General features: G+C 56.7%; 6 protein-coding genes across 6 annotated transcripts; 1 reads left to right on the top strand and 5 right to left on the bottom strand.

The window, feature by feature from the left end:
• Window positions 1-2,561: 2,561 nt before the first annotated feature.
• SPSK_01384 (GTPase activating protein (Evi5)) lies at window positions 2,562-6,493 on the bottom strand (the record flags this gene model as incomplete). Its single annotated transcript, XM_016728299.1, has 3 exons — window positions 2,562-4,989; window positions 5,150-5,763; window positions 5,825-6,493. The coding sequence occupies 3 exons, from the start codon at window positions 6,491-6,493 to the stop codon at window positions 2,562-2,564; spliced, it is 3,711 nt and encodes a 1,236-aa protein (XP_016589984.1).
• Window positions 6,494-8,841: 2,348 nt separating this feature from the next.
• On the bottom strand, window positions 8,842-10,810 carry SPSK_01550 (uncharacterized protein; the record flags this gene model as incomplete). Its single annotated transcript, XM_016728459.1, has 3 exons — window positions 8,842-9,313; window positions 9,376-10,447; window positions 10,513-10,810. 3 exons carry the CDS (start codon window positions 10,808-10,810, stop codon window positions 8,842-8,844), a joined length of 1,842 nt encoding a protein of 613 aa, XP_016589983.1.
• A 1,195-nt stretch (window positions 10,811-12,005) lies between these two features.
• SPSK_01840 (GDSL lipase/acylhydrolase family protein) lies at window positions 12,006-13,052 on the bottom strand (the record flags this gene model as incomplete). Its single annotated transcript, XM_016728740.1, has 1 exon — window positions 12,006-13,052. One exon carries the CDS (start codon window positions 13,050-13,052, stop codon window positions 12,006-12,008), a length of 1,047 nt encoding a protein of 348 aa, XP_016589982.1.
• A 2,054-nt stretch (window positions 13,053-15,106) lies between these two features.
• On the top strand, window positions 15,107-16,418 carry SPSK_01755 (histidinol-phosphate aminotransferase; the record flags this gene model as incomplete). Its single annotated transcript, XM_016728661.1, has 2 exons — window positions 15,107-15,183; window positions 15,260-16,418. The coding sequence occupies 2 exons, from the start codon at window positions 15,107-15,109 to the stop codon at window positions 16,416-16,418; spliced, it is 1,236 nt and encodes a 411-aa protein (XP_016589981.1).
• A 187-nt stretch (window positions 16,419-16,605) lies between these two features.
• On the bottom strand, window positions 16,606-18,067 carry SPSK_01710 (acyl-CoA dehydrogenase; the record flags this gene model as incomplete). The annotated part of the gene is made up of 2 exons (XM_016728617.1): window positions 16,606-17,748; window positions 17,810-18,067. The coding sequence occupies 2 exons, from the start codon at window positions 18,065-18,067 to the stop codon at window positions 16,606-16,608; spliced, it is 1,401 nt and encodes a 466-aa protein (XP_016589980.1).
• A 764-nt stretch (window positions 18,068-18,831) lies between these two features.
• Window positions 18,832-20,445, bottom strand: SPSK_01659 (mannan endo-1,6-alpha-mannosidase; the record flags this gene model as incomplete). Its single annotated transcript, XM_016728566.1, has 3 exons — window positions 18,832-20,058; window positions 20,177-20,244; window positions 20,358-20,445. 3 exons carry the CDS (start codon window positions 20,443-20,445, stop codon window positions 18,832-18,834), a joined length of 1,383 nt encoding a protein of 460 aa, XP_016589979.1.
• Between the last annotated feature and the right edge of the window lie 1,332 nt (window positions 20,446-21,777).

Below are 21,777 nucleotides of genomic sequence, written 5' to 3'. Positions count from 1 at the left end.
AGCTTCGAGTGTGCTTGGATGTGCGGGAGACAAGGGAAGTCGAGAATCGAGTCCGACGATGGATGGTTGTTTGGAAGCTTCGAAAGCGGGCAGCGAGTCTGCAGAATCGCGTAGATGATTTGGAGGAGGAAGAGGAGCAAGAGAGGGGGTCTCTGGATGTGCTTGGATGTTCGTAGTTTCTTTTGTTTCAAGCCTGTGCCATTAAACCCAAATGGTCAATGTTAGCTGTTGCGCAAGACAGGAGGGGCTGTCGTAGCGAGGGGCGAAGTATTCTGTAGGTTGGTTCGGATAAGGGAGAAAATGCGCGGTTTCACTGGTGTGCAGTTGGGAGAGCAAAATAGGAGAAGCAGAAGACAGAAACAGGCGATGCAAGTCAAATGAAGGAGATCGTAGGAGGCAGAAGGCCGAAAAAAAAATGGGAATGAAAAGGGGGCCCAGCTTGGAAGGACTAGGGGTGGAAATAAAATGGTTTGAATGATGCAACAGTGGCCAAAAGCATTTTCTGGAGCTTCGTACTACCGCCCCCGATAGGAGAAAACACACGTCTTTCTCTATCTGCAGCTTAGGCCCTTGGCCCCGAAGAAGCAAATACCTCTCGGGACAAGATCGAGACAGCAAATGCAAGCTCTCTCGCGCTTGGATTGCTGCCTGCCCGGGAGGACCTCGCGTTCAGGCGACCTGGCCTTCTCTCTGTGGGAGCCTTTCTGACCCGATTTTTGCTGGGCTTGTGATGACGACGCACCAAGTGCAACTGGTTGTGTTGTTGTGCACACGGAATGGTCACACGGGACAACCGCACGCGCAGGAGACAGGGAGACAGTCAAAATGCGCGGGAGGATAGAGACAGACACGGGAAGAGTGGAAGTGCAAAAGGGGGTGGGTGGTAGCATGTGAGAGTAGCAAGTCACAGTGTGCCCATACGGGACGAGAAGCGTAGGTGCAGAACAGGAAGGAGAGCAAACGCAGCAAACACTGCAAACAAGCAAACAGCGTGGTAACTGACCTTGGTGTGGCGCTGATGATGCGGAGGATCGAGAGCAGCGTGGGAGCGTTGCAAGAAGACGGAAGAAATGATAAGGAGAAAGTGTGTATGAGGGAAGAAAAGAGGATTTTACTTTTGTATGACTAGGTTTTATCCAGAGAAAGAGCGAGAAGGAGCAAGGGAGACGAGGAAAAATAAAATAAAGCGAGCAGGAGGTGGGGAGACGAGAGACACGAGCAGGGAAGGAGAGACTGGCGATGGCCAGGTCCTCTTGTCTAGAAAGGGAAGGGACGAGCTACGCAGCAAAAGGTGATGTCAACTACCCAACTAAACTACATTGACGTCGTCACCGGCTTTTGGGTGGTGGAGGGTGGGCGCTGCAACGAGATGGAGACTACGGCCTATGCACAGTAAGGAACCACCGAGCTCATCGACAGCTTGCCCCTTAGTGCGCCTGTCCATTCTTCTGTGACGTCTCCTGCCTGTCAGTTTGGCTGTCCACTATGCGTTAGCTTGGTATCTAGGTGGCGACAGGTCGGGAAAAAAAAAGGCGAGAAAAAAGAGGCAACAAAGATGAAAGGACAAGCACAACGGCAAAAAGCTCGCCTTTGTTTCCAACCGGATTGACGGTTGATAGGCGTTGCTAGCCAGTAACAACCCGCTACTGTGGGTATCACTCAAGCCTGGGTGGGGCTGCTGAGCCCGCTTTTGGTCGCTGGGAGACCTGGACCGAATGTGCGACGCAGAAGGAAAGCACCATGTTTTACAGGCCTTTATTCTATATTTCGTACAGGCATCTTATCCGCAGGCCTGGTCTGTCTCGCCAGCCCCTATTGTTCGAATGGTCAATGGTTCGTTCTTCTACTGACTACAGCGACAAATTTACGCCATTTTACCTGCTGCACTATAAAATACTGCGCCGCACAGGAGCCGACAACTCATGCTTGCACAACTCGGTGCTCTGTGTCGTCATTTCCTTTCGCAACCATTTCAAGCTAAGGCGGCAGCTTGCATGTGATCCAGGCGTCTAGCCAGCACTAGCGCCTCTGCGGGATAAGACATCGCCTGGAATGCACGCGACCATTTGGACGTATCGACAGTCGGGCGACGGCTGAGACCGGCCACTTGTCAGACGGGCATTTTTGTCCTGGGATGGTCGTCCTTGGATAGTCGTCGTGAGACAGTTCCCCGGATGCAGAGGGATTGCGTGTCTTGCGTACAATGTACAATGAGAGTGCTACTGACTCCGCAGGGAAGAAGGACACGAGTGACAGAGTATATTATTAGGTATTGTATTTTATGTACTTTTCTGTCGTACGGCTCCAACGATGGAGTGTTCAAAAACGACAAATATTCCACGTATGTATGTACTTCGTGGGTGGTATCTATTGACGACAGGCAGTCAATAATGTGTACGTGTGTACGTATTTGCGCCGACCAATGCTATATGCTGTGTGTGCATGTGCCAATTTAGAGCAGATGAAAAGAAAGAAACCAAATAAGAAGTAGCAGCCTTGCCTTAGCCAGACCACATAACCAAGAAAGGAAGAATAAGAACACGGCTGTTACCGCCGTTGTTTTAGCGTCTCCAGCCGAAAAAGCCGTAGCCGGACGACGAGGTCGTGTTGGTGGCAGGTGCCGCGGCGGGTGCAGTGGCAGCGACGGCTTTTGTGCTGGTTGCGTGCGCGTTGCTCTCCGACATTGACGTGGTCAGCCTCCCCAGCACGCCCATGGCTGCCGAAGCTGCCGTGCTGGCCGCGGTGGCTGCCGTGGCGGCAGCTGCTCCGCCGCCCGAGTTTCTCGCATTGTGCAACATGGATGCCATGTCGTTTGCCGACAGGCCCAGTGCCTTTCGCAAGCTCTCGAGCTTCTGCTTCGCCTCTTCGGCCTCCTGGCGGGCTACAGCCTCGGATGTCTTGGCCTGGACAAGCTCCAGGACAAGAGCATCCTGCTGCTGCTCCATGCTGTCCTCGTTGCCGCTCTGGTAACTGCCCATGCCGCCACCAAAGACGGACTCGCGCCGTCCTGTTCCACGGACGATAAGTGACGACGACCGCTTGCCGTTGCCACCAAACATGGACAAGGCGTTGGTCGCTGGCGGCGGTCCTGTTGCAGCGGGCCCGGAAGCTTGTGTTGGAGTGGACTTGCTGCGTCCAAGCTTAAGCTCGCGCAGGCCCCCAGAAGCACCGGCCTTGCTAGGCGTACCGCCACCGGCACCAGTACCTGTAGCACGGCCAAACCATTCCGTCGCGGCATCGGCGATTCCTTGGGCACCCGTACTTTCAGCACCGCTGCTACTGGAGAGATCGGCACCATTGCTGTGCGTTATGCGCGCCGCACCGGCAGCAGCTGCGACCGCGGCAGAGGCAGCCTCGGAGGCCACCCGCGTCCGCAGGTCGTGGATCTGGCGCTCCAACCGCTGCTTGTCTTGGTGCAGCACACGAGCACGCGCATGGCTGTCACGCAGTTGGTCTTTCATGGTCGCCAGCTCTTGCTCCATCTCATTGACCTGCCGGTTGCGGTCCTGGCCCTTGGCAAGCTCGTTGACCAGCTGTTCCTTTGCGCGCCCGAGCTCGTCGCGTAGCTGGGACTTGGTCTGCGGCACCGACGACCGTCGGTTGTCAACCTTTGCAGAGAAGCGGGCTTCCACCGGCTCGAGAAGCGCAAAAAGCTCATCTTGAGGCATCGACAGCTCAATATCGGATGATTGTGTGGCTGTCGTGCTCTTGGATGCAACGGGGGTGTCGTCTAGTTCAGTTGTACGCAGCTGTACACCAAAGGTGACCGGCGCCTTTTTGATGGGCCCGGCTACCGTCTTCTTTGTACTCTTCTCACGCAGGTTACGTAGCAGGGTTTGCACTGCCTTCTGGTCGTCGCTGCGTTCCTCTCGTTCTCGCTGCAACTGGTCGGTGGTGAGAGCATGCTGGCGCTGCAAGTCGCTGAGTGCTGTGAGAAGGTCTTCGATTTGGCTGTGGAGATAACGGTCGTTGTCCGAGTTTTTGTTGTTGGCACTGTTGGAAGTCGATGCATTCTTGGCGGATGCGGTGATGTCTGAGGAAGAATCGCGCGAGAGTGATGTTGCGTCTGTCGAGGTAGAGCTTAAGACAGACGAAGAGGAGGAGGAGGTTGCGGAGGACGACGGACCAGCTGCAGGCGAAGCCGCCTCCATTGAATTGACAGTAGAGGCGATGCTGTGTTTTGATGAGCTCCGCTGCAGAAAGCTCAGGGGTCGCAGCGGCGGTGCGCTGAGGCCCGCGTTGAGGGTCAGCGGTTGGGTAAGGGGCGACAATGCGCTGGTCGGAGAGGCGAGGCCAGAGGAAGAAGCGAGGTCGTTGGTGGAGTTTGAGAGAGAGGGTGACTCGTCGATTGAAGGCGGCGGGTTAGATGCAGCCGCAGCTGCTGCGGTTATTGCCACAGGCGTGGATGAGGAAGAAGACGAGGATGTCCAGAGACGGCCCAAGAAGCGAGACGCTATAGTGCTAATGATTGAAGCGCGGTCCGCATTACTGCTAGCGTCGGTTTGGTTGTTGATATTGGCAATCTGTGCCTCGCGGTACGCTTGGTCAAGCGAAGCCAGCCGGTCTCTGCTGACCACATTGGATAGACTGAGGAAATGAAGCACAAACTCGTCTGCGTTGTAGTGGTAGCAGTCCCAAAGGCCTCGCGAGAGCAAAAGCTGGATAGCATCTTCAAGTTCTGCGCACGCTAGCAAACGGGCCTGGTTGTTCTGCATAAGTGACAGAGCCACCCGCATAATGGTCTCAGCCGCGCCTTCGGCAAAGACTACATCGTACATGCGAAACAGCATGGGCAGGGGGCACGTCACAGCGAAAAACGAGAGGAACCATTGTGAAACGTAAGCAGCGGGGTCTACCTGCAAATCTTCCAAATGGGACGACAATTCCGGCAGCGTGCTGCGCAGCAGTTCGCGGAATTGGTAGATTCGGACGTGCAACCCTGCCAGATCTGGCATGTAGGAGCTCCGTAGATCGTAGTTTTCCATGAGTCTGTAAAACGTGACGTTAGTATCAAAATGCAACGCAACACCATAAGACCATGCAGCTTATCAAAACCAACACTGCCCAATCCACCTACGACTGCGATAAACAAAATTCGCATCGTCGATGAAATAGACACAACGACAAGAAAAAAGAAGAAAAAACGTACTTGACAAGTACACAGAAAGCCTCTCTGTCTGGCATGTGCATCAAAAGCGGGCCAACAAGGAACGCGAGCCCCTGACAGTAGCCGATGCGCGGCTCGTGCAAGCTGTAGCTCTTCAGTACACGGCCCAGCATGCGTTGTCCGTCTCCGTCGGGTTCGCGGAACATGTCTACACCGGGGAAGCTGCGGCCGAGATCTTTGCCAATGATGCCCTCATAGGGACTGGTCGCGTCACAGAATCGCTCGTATTGGTCGAGCAGCGCTGCGTCGCGTGTCGCACCGGTCATGCCTTGCCAAACAACACCACGCAACGGAGGTGGGATACCCTTGCGTATCTTATTGGACAGTAATGTTGGTAGACGAGCGGCCGTCTGGTGGTAGTCCTGGACGAGGGCCGCGTAGAATTCAAGATCGGTCATCGGCGGTGGAGGCAGCATCGAGTAGCGTAGTGCGGCGGGTGTAGGCCCCTGGACCATATCGCGGAGCTGAGCAACAGAAACCGGACGAACGCGGCGCGGCGACTGCTGCGCGCTGTCACGTACTTGAACCCGGATGCTTTTGGGATTTGTCGCGAGCTTTGCGTTTTCTTGTTCGAGTCGTGCAAGGAGCATGGCAGTCTGTACACAAAATGTTAGCAGAAAAGGACGGACTGACGGTCGAGGAGAGACATGGTCGTACATTATCGGAATTTTGTCCATTGGACTCCTCGTTTTCGGTTTGCTGAAGCTGCTCCCAGTTCACGTCCTCGTCGTCCTCGCTGCTGTCATCGCTGTCTGACTCGTTCTCGGCCACTGTGGGCATCGTGGCTCTCTGGCTCCGTGCCATGGTGGGTGTAGACGGTCTGGCGTCCTCGGCCGCTGCCCCTGTGGACGCTCCAGACGCTGTGCTGTGCGTGTTGATACTCAGAACGGGCGGCTCGGACAGGCGGACTGTAACCAACGAGTCGTGTTCGTCCAACCGAGGAGCAACACCGGGTGCGGTGTGGTCCTCAGAAGCGCTTTCTGTGGTCACCATCTCGTCGTCGAGCTCCTCTGCGGGTTTACCGGGTATTAATGGAGATGTGGGCTCATGTTGTGTGTCGTCTGCGGAGTCTGCGTCGTCTGTGTCGTCCGAATCGGTTGGCGATGCATCTGTCGAGTCGGAGGGTGCTGAGGCTGTGGAGGCAGACACGTTTTGTGCGACGGTGGCGTTTGGAGCCTCCTCTTCTTCATGTTCTTCCGATTCTACTTTCTGTACTGCTTCTGGTGTGACATCAGGGACGCTGTGTTCGCTCCTAACGGCCACCTCCAGGTCATGCTTCGTTTCTGGTGTGGACGTCCGGTCCCCGGCTGCGGTGTCGGCGTCCATGTTGAGCATATCGACACGACCGTTGGACGTGAGGTCGTCGGTCGTCGAGTGAGTCGTACACAAAAGCTGCAAGAGCCGCGAGTGTTCTTTTCACCCTAATCAAGTTGCCGGTACAAGAATCGCGTTTGTTGGTTCAAGGGCCTTCGTCCCCCTTACCTCCCCTCAAATGCCTGCGCGAGCAGCAATGTGCATCGAGGGCCGAAGGGAGAAGGGAGAGAGGACAGCGTGCGGGTAACAGGGAGACAAGCCCTGGTGCTGCACTAAAATCCCAAACAAAAATGGTTCTGGTGTCGACGTCCGATATGGCCAGAAGCGGCCCGGCGAGAACGATACCAACGGCGAATCGTGATTGTTCGCTGTCGTGCTGTGAAGCAAAGTATCGTGCACCGTATGGGCTGTGTCGGATGGGCCACAAATCGAACAAAACAACCACACCGTTTAGGACGCCTGGATGAACGCGGCGGAGACGAGAAGCGTATGTCGTGCGACTTAACAAAGTCGTATTAAGGTGTCGTACGGAAAGTGGTAGGACGTTTAAAGGGGGAGGTTCTCTATGCGTGTTCCGCTTGAACTGAAACTGAGACGGCGGAAAGCGACTAGACGATGGCCCGAGTTCTGGCGGAATGGTGAGAAAGAAAGTGAAGACAAAGCAATCAACAAAGAGCTACAATGAGGGACACGAGAATAGAAAATTTCACACCATGAGGAAGGAAAGAGCAAAGGACGAAAACCCAAATCAGACTGAAAGAACTACCCCCTGGTCGGCAGGAGAAGCGGAGGAAAGTCAACGAAGAAAATGAGATAGTCAATATGGGGCAGGGAAGGAGCGATTGTGAGGTTGTTCCCGCCTTCGCGTGTCCAATGGGGCGGTCGCAATGGAGCTACTAATTACTGTATGCAGCAAGAGCTCATTTAACGATGGAGAGGAACTGCAGAGCGGGGGCCAATAATAGCAGGGTGGGAGGAGGAAAAGGGGTGTGTGAAGGGCTCTTTGAAGCAGTGGGAAGGGTAAAGAGAGCAGTCAGAGGCAAAAGGGAAGGCACGACCATGCACAGGAATGCAGGCACCGGCCACCACGGAGCACTAAACTACCGCTAGCTAAGACTTCCAGGGGCCATCTCACGCGCCGATCTCACTCTACTTCGTATGCCTGCCCGGTTGGTCCAAGGCCTGGCCACAGCGGACTCTCGTACATGTCAGATACACGGGTGATTTTCTTGTCCTCTGTGTCGTAGTGGTCATGTGTGCTGTTGTGGTCTAGCCTTGCTATCCCAGCTTTTTGGGCCGCGCCTGCCTGTCATTGGATTTTGGGCTTCCTGCCATTTCCCATATTCATGCAGGAACAAACTAAAATATGCAGGCAGGATCTGGTGTGTCGCATCGTTCTTGTCTTTCGTGTTAGAAAGAGCAGGCTGCTAGAATACGGCCCTCCACTGGCAAAACAGAAACGGTGAAGAAATTGCAGGACACAACTGTCACCCAAGATGTTTGCTGGCCACCTCGCTCCTCCCCCCGAATGCTCAGATCAAGCACCCTGCTATTGTCTGTTGCGCGTTTCGATTTTCCATACGACGGAGTGTTGTCAGACGCTACGACGGCCGACCTGGATGGAACGGCACATTCTTGTTGGTGGCTTTCGGAAGTTCAGCCTTCTGCTAGGAGCGGGTTGGCCCCGTTGGGTCTGGCGAGCCTGGCTGGGCGGCTACGGAGTGCCAGACTGTCTTGGTTCACCTTTGTGGTATGACGAGGAACGTTCGGGACTGTGTCGCTTTTGTGACGTTCTTTTTATTTCCTTACCCCTGAAGCTAGTGCCGTTGTTAGTGGCGCGTTTTGCCGCAACGCGACTTTAGTCTCTAACGACTCCACGGGAGGCAAGAGTCACCAGCCTCCAACACGCCGGGAGCGGGGCAAGCGCCGCTGCATCCTCCACAGGCATCTACACAAACACTGAATACGACGAACTAAAATAAAAAGAATACAAATAATGTAGAGAAAAGACTCGCGCTCTTTTCGTATACGTATACGTAGATGCCATGGCGAGGCCGACAGAAATATCCAAATTGGCCGAATCTATTCCTTTCATACGAGGATGGCTCCGAGACGACTCCAAATACTGCATACCATAAGGTGGGCTGTCGTGAGATATTGACCTGTAATGATACTACCAAGCCTTCGTCGTTCTTCAATGGACAACAATAAACCAACTGTCCAGACGGAGAGACAATGGCAAAACAAAAACGTACCAAAAAAGTACACAAAAATATACCATACAACGCCAGAAACAAGAGAGATACCACAAACACGCGCACGCACGCAGACAACTACATAAATACACAATATGGCCCGCCCTACGCCATAGGTATGCCTTGCTGCGCACCGGGTGGCCCTTGCATCATGCCCATCTGCGGGGTGCGGTGCATCGGCGGGCTGCCCTGGTTGACGCCGTGCGGTCCTGGCGTGCTACCCGGCCCTGCCCGGTTGTTGGGAGCACCACCAGCCTGGTTCGGCTGGTTCGGCTGGGTGGCAAAAGCGGGCTCCCGTGTGTAGTCGATTCCCGGATAGAAGCTCTGCAACTTGCCATAGAGTTCACGAATGTACTTGAGCCGCTCCTCGCGGTCGCTGTTGGGGTCCTGGTCCGTCTGCTGCGCGGCAGGATCAGCTCCAGCCGGCGGCGGCGGTGGCGGTGCCGGGCGAAGACGGAAGGTTAGACTGAGACTCGGCGCGCTCAGGAAGCTGGGACCCTTGGCGGCGTTGGCCGTCATTTTCCTGTCGGCTAAGCTTGCGAGGTACGCCAGGTTGGATTGGATACGTTTCATACATCTGTGCACGGTTAGTGGTTGCTTCGTATAGAGACGAGTGCTGGGGGCAAAGGTAAAACGCACTGAATGTAATCCGCCCGCACAAGCTTTTCCTCCTCGGACACGGGCTCTGTCGTCTCGCTGGGCTGTTCCTCAACACCGGCCTCCGCAGCGTGCTCCTTCTTCAGTGCAACCTGGGTGCTCCGGAGCTGGATCGACTCATAGAGAAGTTCTTGGTTGATGTTCAGCAGCACAGTGAACAGCTCCTTCTCGCGAGATTCGCTGCCGGGACTGAGCGGCGGGCCTTGTGTGGCGCCAGTGCCGTTAACAACGGGGCCACCAGAGCCCGGGAATGTCGGTGTCTGGGGGGTGGATGCGCCGGGTGGCAGGCCGGCCGAGAGCGGTGGCTGAGGGCCGTTCGGGTGCTGCGCGTTAGGCGGCCCGTGGGGGCTCGGCATCGCGTTGAAGGGCTGTTGCTGCTGCTGCTGCTGCTGCTGTGGGTGAGGTGGCTGAGGTTGATGCATCTGTTGAGGGTGGGGAGACTGGTGCGGCGGCATCTGCTGATGTTGCAATTGTTTTGGGGACGGAGTCGGCATGTGTTGCTGGGATGGTGTCGGAGGTTGTTGTGGCGGTTGTTGTTGTTGCGGACTTTGGACATGTTGAGGGTGCTGAGGAGGCTGCATATGTTGAGGGTGTTGGGGGTGCTGTTGAGGATGCTGATGAGGATGCTGAAGTTGCTGATGCTGCTGCTGCTGCTGTTGTTGCTGCTTGTGCTGCTGCTGCATTTGCTGTTGCATCTGGATCTGGTGCTGCTGCTGCTGTTGGATCTGCTGCTGCTGCGACATGGGCATGCCGGACAGAGGGCTGCCCTGTTGCATGGGATTGAATGGCCGCTGCGGTGTGCCCATGCCACCAGGACCTTGCTGCGGAGGCTGCATACGTTGTTGTTGCTGCTGCTGCTGCTGCTGCTGTTGCTGCTGTTGCTGTTGCTGTTGCTGCTGCATAAACACTTGCTGTTGCTGAGGCGTCATTGGGAACCCAGGCATCTGGCCCGCGACGGCCATCATGTTGAAATTCGGCGGCATCTGCGGCTGGCCGGCGCTCGCCGGCATCCCTACACCGTACGGCGAGCCGGTAAATGGAGCTTGGTATCCCACTGCAAAAACGTTAGAAAGATGGAGCAGGACAAGCTACCACGCGGGGCACCCATCGTCAACTCACTTTGCCCATTCACTCCCATTTGCGGCATGCCGGGGCTTGGCATCATTCCACCGGGTCCCGGCGTGCCCATCATATTCGGGTTGCCGCCGCCTTGCATAAATGGCGACTGACCGCCCGGCATGCCAAACTGCTGGGCGTACATCATCTGCTGTTGCGGCTGCTGACCCGGCATGGAGCCAGGCGGCATCTGCTGCTGTGGTGGCGCCTGCTGGCCTGGCTGCTGCATCTGTTGTGGAGGGGGCGTGTTAAAGGCGGCCGGCCCGCCTTGGTTGGGAAAGCCGTAGGGTGGTTGGTACATGGCTGTTGATCTGAAAAGGAGTTGAGGGTTAAGGGGTGGAAGAGTCGGCAGACGGGAAAATGGGCGAGATACGAAATGCAAGAGGCGCACGATGTGAACCGCGAGCGGGTGTGGGTCGTTCGAAAACCCGTCGAAAGACAGAAAGGTCCTAGGGCGTCGGCAGATATGAATAAGCCAGAGGGACAGCGCGGGTGTGTGTCGTCGACAGGCTAATGCGAGATGCGCTGATGCGGGTAGTCGATCGGACTTTTGCAGCCCTGGGAAAGCTGGGTGTCGGTAACCAAGAAGCGCGAAGCGCATAAGCAATGGCAGATGCGATTGGGAGCCTCGAGGGTCAGGTGACAATGACAGGCCAAGCAGGTGACAGGGCGCCAGGCCACGAGATGGGGAACCGGGTGGATGGTGATGGGGTGATGGGGAGATGGGGGTTGGTGTGGTAGGGAGGATGTGGACACGAGAAATGTAAGAGATGCCTGGATCCAGGTCTACGGTGCCGTGGGAAGGAGGGATGGATGACGCCCGCGGGCGAAGAAGGGAGGAGAGACGGGCGTGAAACGGGAAGGAGAGATGGGAGGCTTGCGTGAACGAGAGACAAGAGCGATTATGGAGGTTGAATGCGAAAGCGAAAAACGCGTCCCACAACAGCGCAGGCAGGTACGGAGCACAAGCGACTAGGCAGGAGCGAGGCAAAAAGGCAAGGGAAAACAGGACAAAAAATATGCGCGGAAAGAGACAGGGCGTAATGCCGGTGCAGCGCGCGGGGATGGTGACAGAAGGCTCTCTTGGTGTGGAGGTTTCGTGGTGGCAGGAGCGAGACACGAATTGGCAAGTGCGAACGAGGGAGAGGCAGCGAAGCAGAGGCGTACTAGCGCTGGCTGGGCTGGATGAATTTTCGCGCAGGCAGCCCGTTTTTCCGTCGCCGCGTTGACTGTTCGCAAGCAGTGCGCCTGCGAATCAGAGGGCAGGCGCAAGAAGCAGGAGATGGGAAGTGAGCCAATTGCAAGCGTAACAAAAGCGGGGCTGCTGCGACTCCAAACGGCAAGTACATTGTAACACAGACGAACCATCATAACGAGCAAGAACAGTTATTGTCCAACCCCGTTTTGTGCATCAGTTTATTCTCTACTTCCTACTGTTATCTTTTAGCTACAGAGTACTCTCCCAGCACCTATTTTACCGCATTTTGTTTCCATTTTCACGACTGGTACGTCGTGCCGTACTTGGACACGCCAGCCACGACGTCCAAAAACGTCTCCGCAATGACAGAGTCAGTCTTGGGCGAGGGATGCAACTCGTCGTAAAACATGTAGTTATCGATTACGCCCGCGGCATCCGTGCAGTTATGCGAGCTGGTGGGCTCGCAGTGGTGGAAGTAGCCGGTGCTGTTGGCCGGCGCCTCCAAGAATTCGGACGGGTTGTTGTAAATGTCGGTCAGGAGCTGGTGGGTGTTGTAGATGGACACGGAGGCGCCAAGCCAGCGGCGGCGCACGAGAGCGTGGAAGGGCACACCGTAGTCGAAAATGGTGTTGATGGTGACGGTGTACTCCAGGATCTTGTTGGCATACTCGGTCTCGTTGTACAGAGACTTGTTGCCCCAGTACTGGTGGTCGCCTGCGCCGCCGGCACTCTGGGGGCGGTACGTGGGTACGAGCTGCAGCGGTGCGAGGTTGAAGAGGACGATACGGCGGCCGCCGGCGGCATAGATGCTGTCCAGCACGGAAAAGACGCAGTCCACATAGGTAGTAATGTTGGTGCCAGCCGTCTGCGCGTCGTTCAAAAAGGCGCCAAAGCCAATGTCGTTGGTGCCGATCCACAGGGCGTACACAGTGTTGTCGGCGGTGCGGTTCTGGTACAGCGAGTGGCTTCCGGAAGTGTCCTCCTGGAACGAGGGAATCTCATCTTCAAGGACGGAGGGGAAGGTGCGGTTGATGTTCGAGAAGTAGCGGGGGGTGATCTCGTTGGAGCAGACGGCGCCACCGACGGCGTAGTCAAAGAAGGCGAGGCCGGGTGCACTCTGCTGGACATACTGGCCCCAAGTCAGGCCGCCGCTGGGCGTGACGTTGGTCTGGGGGGAAAGAGTGCCGGGAGGCGGCGGCTTGCCTTGGTGTGCGATGTAATAGTTGAGGCGGCCGTTGTCCGAGTAGCTGTCACCGAAGGCGACGAGATTCTCGAATGAGTTGCAGGCAGCGGAAATGAGGCCGCTGCTTGCGGCCGCCGCAAGAAGACTCTGACGGATCCGCATGTTGACTTGCGTGGTGAAAGGTGCGTGAGAGAGCTAGGGAAAAGTACAAAGGAGAGGGGGAACAGGGTAGAAAGGCCGAGAAATATATGAGGATGGTGAGGTGATGAGCGAGACGAGACCAATGGGAAAAAAAGGAAATGAGCAAAACAAGCAAACAGCCAAAGAACCCGTCACAGAGGATGCCAAGAGGATCAACACGGGACGATGCCCATATTATAACCCTGCACACGGGATACTGCTCGTGTATATTAGAGGATTAAGGAGGGATATTCTTGGCCTGGAAAGCTTCACAGAACCTGTGCATTCAACCGGACTGGGGTTCCTCACTCATTGCATCTATTGGGAATGGTCTCCCGGGAATAGCGGATGAGAGCGAGGAGAGACAAGATGACAGACGGAAAACAAAAAAAATGGCCAGAAAGCATAGACTACAACGGTTGTGCTGTAGCACTTGGTCGCAAGTTGTAGTCGGACAAGATGCCGAGATGGACGGCAGGCGGCTTGTACCCGCAGGAACAAAGCGCCAGACTATTCCAGGTTTTGAAGGGAGGAGCCCGGGAACTTGCAGATATCCAACTTCCCACTCGCTTCGAGATCCGTCCAGCCGTCTTTGTATGTAGGTGCACTGCTGGAAGCTCGCACACAAGTGTAACAGAGGCTCAGAAAGCTCGAAGATCGACAACCCGACGTCCGTCGGGACACGGGCTGAATGCGGGGAAATAACAGAGCACTGTTGATGTTGACGGAAGGGCGGGGACCAGATAGTGCCGTCGAGGATGCATGCGGCTGTTGTCTGTGATGAAGGTGTGAGCTACGCCGAATGTTGAAAAGCTTGTGCGGGAGACCGAGGGCCTGTCAAAGCGGCAAAAACCCACGAGGCCCCGAGGCACAAGTGCACAGTCCGCACCGCGACAGTACGCGAACCATAATACGATGTCAACAATCGGAGCCAAAGCTTGACTGCTTGAAGCTCGCGCGGCCAAATGGCGCGGTAAACGGGACGGCAAGCCGTTAAACAGCGGTAAACGGTGCTCTTAGCCAAAGGTTCCGTCCAAGACGTGACCCAAGCAGCCAAATACAAGCATTGTCTTCGCTGTTCGTCTCTTGTTTCTTCTCTGCTGTGGTGTTCCCCTCTTCACCTCGTCTTGTTATACTCGACGATCGTCACCGTTAGCGCAATCTCCTCACCGGATATCAGCCTGAATTGCTGAACAGAGCTGCCGCCCGCCCGACTGTCACGGTTACACTGCAGCGGGTCTGGACCGTGCTGTTAGAACCAGATCGTGAATTCGGCAATCCAGGGTGATCCCCGCTGCTGTACAAACGTCTGGCTGTCGCCTCGAAAGGGGATCGACAACAAACTCCTAGCCGGTAGTTCCATCGAGAAACGAACACGCCAGGCCGATGATTGACAGAAGCTGTGAAGTCGGAACATACGACGTCAATGGCAAGCTGTTGTGCTCTTGCGCTAGTGTCATATTGTAACTGTATCTGAAGGTGGGATGAAGCATTGACATCTGGAGTGCATGTCTGAGTTGAGAGACTGTGTGTGTTGTTTTGTTTAGTCCAAAACAAGCTTACCCGCAGAATGGAATAAGGAATAGCTGAAGGGAGGTGGCCACCTACCGTCGTGCCTTCCTTTCCCGCTCCTGCCCTGAGGAATTGGCGAATGACGTTGGCGGCAGGCAAGTGCGATAAGATAGGGCGACGAAGAGGGCAAGCAGAGTCATAGGGCTCTCTGGGCAGGAAAGAGCCCCCGCTATCGGCGGATTTTGGCAGCCAAACAGCCATCCGCGGACTATCCGTTTTTTGCAGACTTTTGTTTGAGTGACTCAAACGACCACAACAGACGACGACCAGACGACGACCAGACGAGCAAAGACTCATCGTAGTCGGTACACAAGCGCACCTCAACTTAGCGAAGCACCTCTATAAGTCGACAACAAATTCGGAGAACTGAAAGCTGAGAGGGGACCCGATCGACCGACAGCCATAGTCTCCTCCCGGCACATCTTAGCGACTTGACACTTCCAATATCCTCCACATCGCCCACCATGTCGCCGGCCTTCAACCTCCAAACGTGCGCGCGGCCAAACATCCTAGCCCTCGAACCGTACCGCTGCGCAAGAGAGTGAGTTCCGACGCACTTTTTGCCCCCCCCCCCCCCCCACCCCAATCGCCTTGATGTTTTCTAACATGCTTTCTAGCGATTACAAGGACGACGGCTCCAATGTGCTGCTCGATGCCAACGAGAACGCCTATGGACCACCACTTGGCGCCGGCTCCGCCTCCTCCTCTCTCGCCGCCGAGGCCGAGGCGACCGGTCTTGATCTGCTCGGCCTCCACCGCTACCCCGACCCCCACCAGGCCGATCTCAAGCAGCAGCTGTGCACGCTGCGCAACACGCACGCCCACACGGCCAAGACGCTGACGCCCGAGAACCTGTTTGTCGGCGTCGGCAGCGACGAGGCCATTGACGCGCTGCTGCGTTGCTTCTGCGTGCCGGGCCGCGACCGCATTCTGGTGTGTCCGCCCACGTACGGCATGTACAGCGTCTCGGCGCAGGTCAACGACCTGGGCCTCGTCAAGGTGCCGCTGACGCCCGCGCCCGCGTTTGGCGTCGACGTCCTGGCCGTGCTGACAGCGCTCACGGCGTCCGTTTCGGCGAGACACTACGACATCAAGGTGGTGTACCTGTGCTCGCCCGGCAACCCCACGGGCAGCGCGCTGCGCAAGGAGGACATTGCCCGCGTGCTGGGACACGCGACGTGGAATGGCATTGTCGTGGTCGACGAGGCGTACGTCGACTTTGTGGCCGACCAGCACAGCGCGTCGCTCGCCGAGTGGGTGCTCGAGTGGCCCAACCTGGTGGTCATGCAGACGCTGTCCAAGGCCTTTGGCATGGCCGGCATCCGGCTCGGCGCTGCGTTCTGCGCGCCGCCCGTCGCCCGCCTGCTCAACGCCTTGAAGGCACCCTACAACATTGCCAGCCCCACGAGCGCGCTCGCCCGCACCGTGCTGGCCGCCGACGGGCTGGCCGCGATGGCCGCCAACCGCGCGAAGCTGGTGGCCCAGCGCGACCGCCTGGTGGCTGCGCTCCCGCAGATTCCCGGTGTCGGCCGGCTCCGCGGCGGCACCGACAGCAACTTTTTGCTGTACGAGATGCTCAACAAGCAGGGTGAGCCCGACAACGCGACGGCGCTCGCCGTGTACACAAAGCTAGCCGAGCAGCGCGGCGTAGTCGTGCGGTTCCGCGGCAAGGAGCACGGCTGCCTGGGCTGCCTGCGGATTACCGTTGGCACCGAAGACGAGGTGACAAGGTTCCTGGAGGCGCTCAAGACAACGCTGGCTGAGGTCAGAGTGTAAGAGAAGCAAATATAGATTTGAGTTTCTGCAAGCGTTTGCATTAAAATGCATTGTGCAATTTCTTTATTTTTTCGGTTTTATTTTGAATAATTGAATAATTTGAATAATTTTCCCTTATTTTTGGATATCTCATTTCGCTCTGTATCCATTGTTCATGTACATGTACCTGCATCCGAACGATGCCCTCCTAATAGCTCTTTGGCAAACCAAGGGCCTTTTCGGCGACAAAGTTGCGAATCATCTCGCGCGACACCGGCGCCAGCCGCGGCACCAGACTCTCGCGCAGGTACCGCTCGACATGGAACGCCCGCGCATAGCCCATGCCGCCCATGGCCAGGACCGACCGCTCGCACGCCTGGAACGCCGCCTCGGCCGCCAGGTACTTGGCCATGTTGCACGCCACGCCCAGGTGCGCCGGCAGCTTGCCCTCGCCCTGTGCCGTGTACGCGTCGTACTGCGCCGCCGCGCTGTACACGACCAGCTTGGCCGCCTCCAGCGCCATCCACGCCTCGGCCAGCGGGTGCGCCACGCCCTGGTACGCGCCCACCGGCTTGCCAAACACCACGCGCTCGCCCACGTAGGCCACGGCCCGCCGCAGCGCCGCGTACCCGAGCCCCAGCGCCTCGCCGCCAATCAGGCACCGCTCGGCGTTGAGCCCGTGCAGCACGATGCGGAAGCCCTGGCCCTCGGCGCCCACCAGCGCGCCCGCGCCGTCCTCGACTTCGTAGTTGTCAAAGAAGACCTCGTTGGCGTCGACGGCGCGGCCGCCCATCTTGGGAATGGGCTGCAGCGACAGGCCCGGCTTCGTCGTGTCCAGCGGGATGCACAGCAGCGTCAGCGCGCCGTCCACCGTGTCCGCGTCGCCCGGGCCCGTGCGCGCCAGCAGCACCATGCGGTCGGCCACCTGCGCGGACGAGATCCAGATTTTCTGGCCCGTGATGCGGTACGCAAAGCCGCCGTCCGGCCGCTCGATGCGCTCCGCCCGCGTGCGCAGCTTGCGCGTGTCCAGGCCGGCGTCCGGCTCCGTCACGCCAAAGCACGTGCGCCACTCGCCGGAAATAATCTTGGGCAGCCAGGCGGCGCGCTGCGCGGGCGTGCCGAAGCGCGACAGCGGCTGGGTCGCGTAGACGTTGGCGTGGATGGACTGGGCCCCGGCGAACCCGGCGCCCGACTCGGCAATGGTCTGCAGCATGGCCACGGCCTCGGACAGGCCCAGGCCGACGCCGCCGAGCTCTTCGGGCAGCGCGATACCAATGTAGCCGGCGTCGGCAATGGCCTTGTGGAAGTCGCGCGGGTAGGTGCCAGTGTCGTCTCGCTCGGCCCAGTATTCCTGGCAGGTCAGTACAAGGCACCGTTTTTTTGTTAACCTATTTTCACACGACCCAACGTACGTCGGGAAAGTCAGCGCAGACGCGGAAGACGGCCTCGCGCACTTGGCGTTGGGTCTCGGACAGACAGCTGGCGTCCATGAGACTCAGCCGGGGGTCAGAGGCCGCATTGCCGCCGGCCGAGGCCATGCTTCGACGACCAGAGACAGCCCAAGCCGGTGAGACAGCTCTCCGTAGTGGTTGACACGACCGGGCAGAGGCCAGCCGGAATGCCGCACATCGGACGACAGCGCCAACAGGAAATGGTTTGAGAAACGACATGGCGGCGGCGGGAGGTAGAACAAGCAAGAGGATGTGTCGCAATCGTTGTCAACGTGGACAAGATTGGACGACCTTTGCGAAACAAATAAAGAAAAGGAACAGCTCTGACTCGAGTCGGCGTTTTGCTCCGAAGTCGTCTTGCTGTCGTGAGGGGGCCATTTACGCAGAAATCATAGCCTCGGCGACTAAGACAAGCGATGCCCCAAATGGGCGTGTAAGACGACTGGATTACTCCTAACAAGTTCAGGGCGGATCAGGCCGCGGCACAGCGCTATGCATCGCTAAATCCCTTGTAAGTCGCCCATGACTGGTGCAGCCGTGGCGCTTTTCGGGGACCATACCGAAGCTTTTGTTCCCACGCGAGCTCTTCTCCGCATTTATTTGATATAGCCGACTAAGACGAATTTTCCCCATATGGCAAGTGACATATGACGGACGCCGTCTTAGTTTATCATGGATTGTTGTTTTGAGACTGATGCTGCTTGGTATATGCTGCAGAGTTTATCTATTTGAATCCTGGCCGACGAAACGGTGATTCCGTGATGCCGTCCACACGTTTTCTAAAAACCCAAATCTAAAAATGACACGCGGCAGGACTACCTTCGTTTGTGCAAGCAAAGACCTATGCCTGGCGCGCCCCAATGTTTCCCAACTCCTTGCTGGTGAAGACAATATGCATAAGTGACATCGGTGAAACGAAACGCAAAAAATAAAATAAAAGACAAGACAAAGAGCGGGTTGACAACATTTGGCCCCCAAAACAGCTATGCCATGCCGTAGGCAAACAAGGCACAGGCCATGCTGACGACCGTCCACCGCAGGTCGATGTGCGACATTCCCCGCGGGCTCGCGTTTTTGGTTTTGTCTCCCGAGGGCGACGGCGCCGGCGCCGGCGCCGTTGGCGAGGGTGACGGCGGGGGCGCTTGGTCTATGCCCAGCACCTTGTTGAGCCCCAGGAGGCCCTGCACCGTCTCGAGCGCACACATCTCTTGGCCCAAGCCCACACTTCCGTCGAACCCGCCGACGTACCACTTCTGGCCGCATGTGGTGCCGTTTTGCGTCGGCGCTCCGTCAATGTTGGCGCCCGTGCAGGCCTTACCAGCAGCCGTGGCCGAGGCGCGCATGTAGGCGGTCACGTTGGGCGCCAGCGACGGAAGCACCTGGACGGCCGAGTACATGAAGCGGGACAGGAATCCCTTGAAGGTCTTCATGTCCTTGGTACAGGTGCCGACGCCCTCGCACGCGTGCTCCCACATGATGTTGGTCGCGTTCTTGTCGGGCGAGAAGAAATGACGGGCCGCGTCCAGCAGGCCCTCGGCACGCGTCTTCCACACGGCATCACCCGTATGATTGGCTAGCACCGCGGCGCCGTACAGGAAAATGCCGTTTTGGTACGAGAAGCTGAGCAGGTTGATCTGCGTGCAGTTCGTGGCCGAGTCGGTGCCGTCATACACGTTGTAGTGCTTGTCAATGATGCCGACGGCGTCCGTCCAGTCCCACACCTTTTGGGCCCAGTCGACGTACGTCTTGTTGCCAGTGAGCAGCGCCAGGCGTGCGGAGATGAGGAAGAAGCCGCCGTTGCTCGCCGAGTTCTTGTAGTTCATGCCGTTGAAGTTGTCCGCGTAGATCTGCCACGTGAAGCCGCCCGCACACTTGGTCGTGTTCCAGCGCACGACCATGTTGTTCCACACATTGATGCTCAGGTCCAGCCAGCTGGGCACGCCCTTGGGCGTCAACTCTGCGGGCTGCGTAAAGTTGTGCTCCGCAGCAGTGAGCACAGTGAATCCCCAAAAGGCCTGGTCGTCGTTGCCCTCGTCGAGTTCGTGGGCCGGCACGATAAAGTCGTGGGCTGGGCCGGTGTTTTGCAAGATGGCCGTCGCAACAATGTCGTCGTACGTGGTGTCGTTGGTGTAGTACGAGTAGTCCAGCATCGCACCCATCAATGCACCGGCTTCCCACCAGTAGTATGGGTCTGGCAAGTCAGCAAAACTCTGGGAAGCGGAAGATGTTAGCAAGCCGTACGATTACTGTGACGTTCAATTTGAAGTGCATCCCCGTATCGAGTTTTGCGCGGGAAGGGGGAGGGGGAAACTGAGAGAGACCACGTACCGATGCGTTTCCAGAGTAGTACGACATGGCGCCCTTGGCCAGGGTGTTTGCAACCCCAATGATGGAATCTGGAGTTTGTCAGTGACTTGCAGATGATGTACGACGTAGCACAGAGCCACTTTGGAGGCAGTGACAAATGTAAACTGTCGTCCTCGTCGATCGGACGGGCCGGGGAACGTACCTGTTTTGTTAACGGACAGATCTGCCGGCGCAACGGCGTCGGCAGCCGCCACGACAGCCGCCAAAAAGGCCGCCTTGACCAACAACATGATTGCAGTGCTGTTTTTGACGTTCTTGAAGAGGATGCAGAACCAAGAGAAGGAAAGACAGATGCCGATGGCGGCAGTGGATGGAGACGGAGAAAAACGATCGGGGAAGACTAGAGGAATGCCGGAAGACTGGCGGTAGGAACGCTGCCGTTTTCTGGGGCCACGACGTTCCAATTGTCGTTTCTATTCGCCGAGGGTGATCGATTGCCAAAGACAAAAGAGAAACATCAATGACGAGTAACAAAGATGGAGAGGCAAAGAAAACAAGATTGTCGTAATCTTCAAATAGCTGTTTGTTATCCAAGATAAAGGGAATAATCAGGTTCCACCAGGGAAGGAAGAGAAAGTAAAAGGAAAAAGGAATAAGAAAGCAACGAGGGAAAAGAAGTGGAAATGAAGACGAGAAAATACACAAAACCAGAAAACAATAAGCTGTTCTTGATCCAAGAAGTGACACGGCCAAAAAAGAAAAGGAAACGGGGGAACGAGGGACGAGGAAAACGCAACGGGAGTGGAATACGAGAAAATGACGCCTCAAAACAGACTAGGGGCGTAGCTTCCTTCGTATGCGCCGTGAGGTGAGCAAGTGGGACCGGTGGACAGACAACGGCGGGAGCGACCCAGAAGCGACTGAACAGAGAGTGACAAAGAAGGAAGGAAAGAAAATGATATGATGGCGGCGAGAATAGCAAACGGGAAAGAGCCAGCGGACCCGAACGTTAGAAATGATGGGAAGGAAGGCACGACGTGCGAGGCCAAGCGAGGCAAACCGCCCTTGCAAGGGAGCGGCCAAATATAGATGCTGAACAAAGAGGACGACAAAACACAAAGAGACCGCTCAGGTACCGATGCGCAAAACACACCCCAAATCTCGAACCAACCGAGCTGGCGTGCCTGGACTGCAACGCTGCGGTGACATTGTTCCCGCTTTTTGCTTGGTATTGAGGAATGTACGAAATATTGAAGCCTAAGTAAGAAGTAAGTACGCCGTGCAGCCCGAAGGAAAGAGCTACCGGCGCGTGGCGAGGCTGACATTTAGGGCTTTTTAGAGCAAGCGCGTCTTGGCACGCTTATGTACCGGGGACCTTTTTGGTGACTTCAGGCCATTGTGCCTTTTTTTCGTACCTTTTTTACTTTCTTTTCTGGCGCCGTCCGGGTCCGTTTTCCGTCTAACGAGTGGCGATGGCTACGGCGAGGAAGAAAAGATGGTCGTTTCCCGACTGGACATCAGAGTTTTCGATCCGGCGCAGAACTACAGATCAGGTATGCGCGTTTCGCCGACATAATTATGTTGTTTCCATCTCCTCTATTGTTTCAACGTTTCACGTCCCA

The sequence above is a fragment of the Sporothrix schenckii genome (genome assembly GCF_000961545.1).
Source record: "Sporothrix schenckii 1099-18 chromosome Unknown Cont42, whole genome shotgun sequence".
NCBI lineage: Eukaryota > Fungi > Ascomycota > Sordariomycetes > Ophiostomatales > Ophiostomataceae > Sporothrix > Sporothrix schenckii.
Note: the sequence above shows the minus strand (reverse complement) of the source record. Positions and strands in the feature narration are given on the sequence as shown.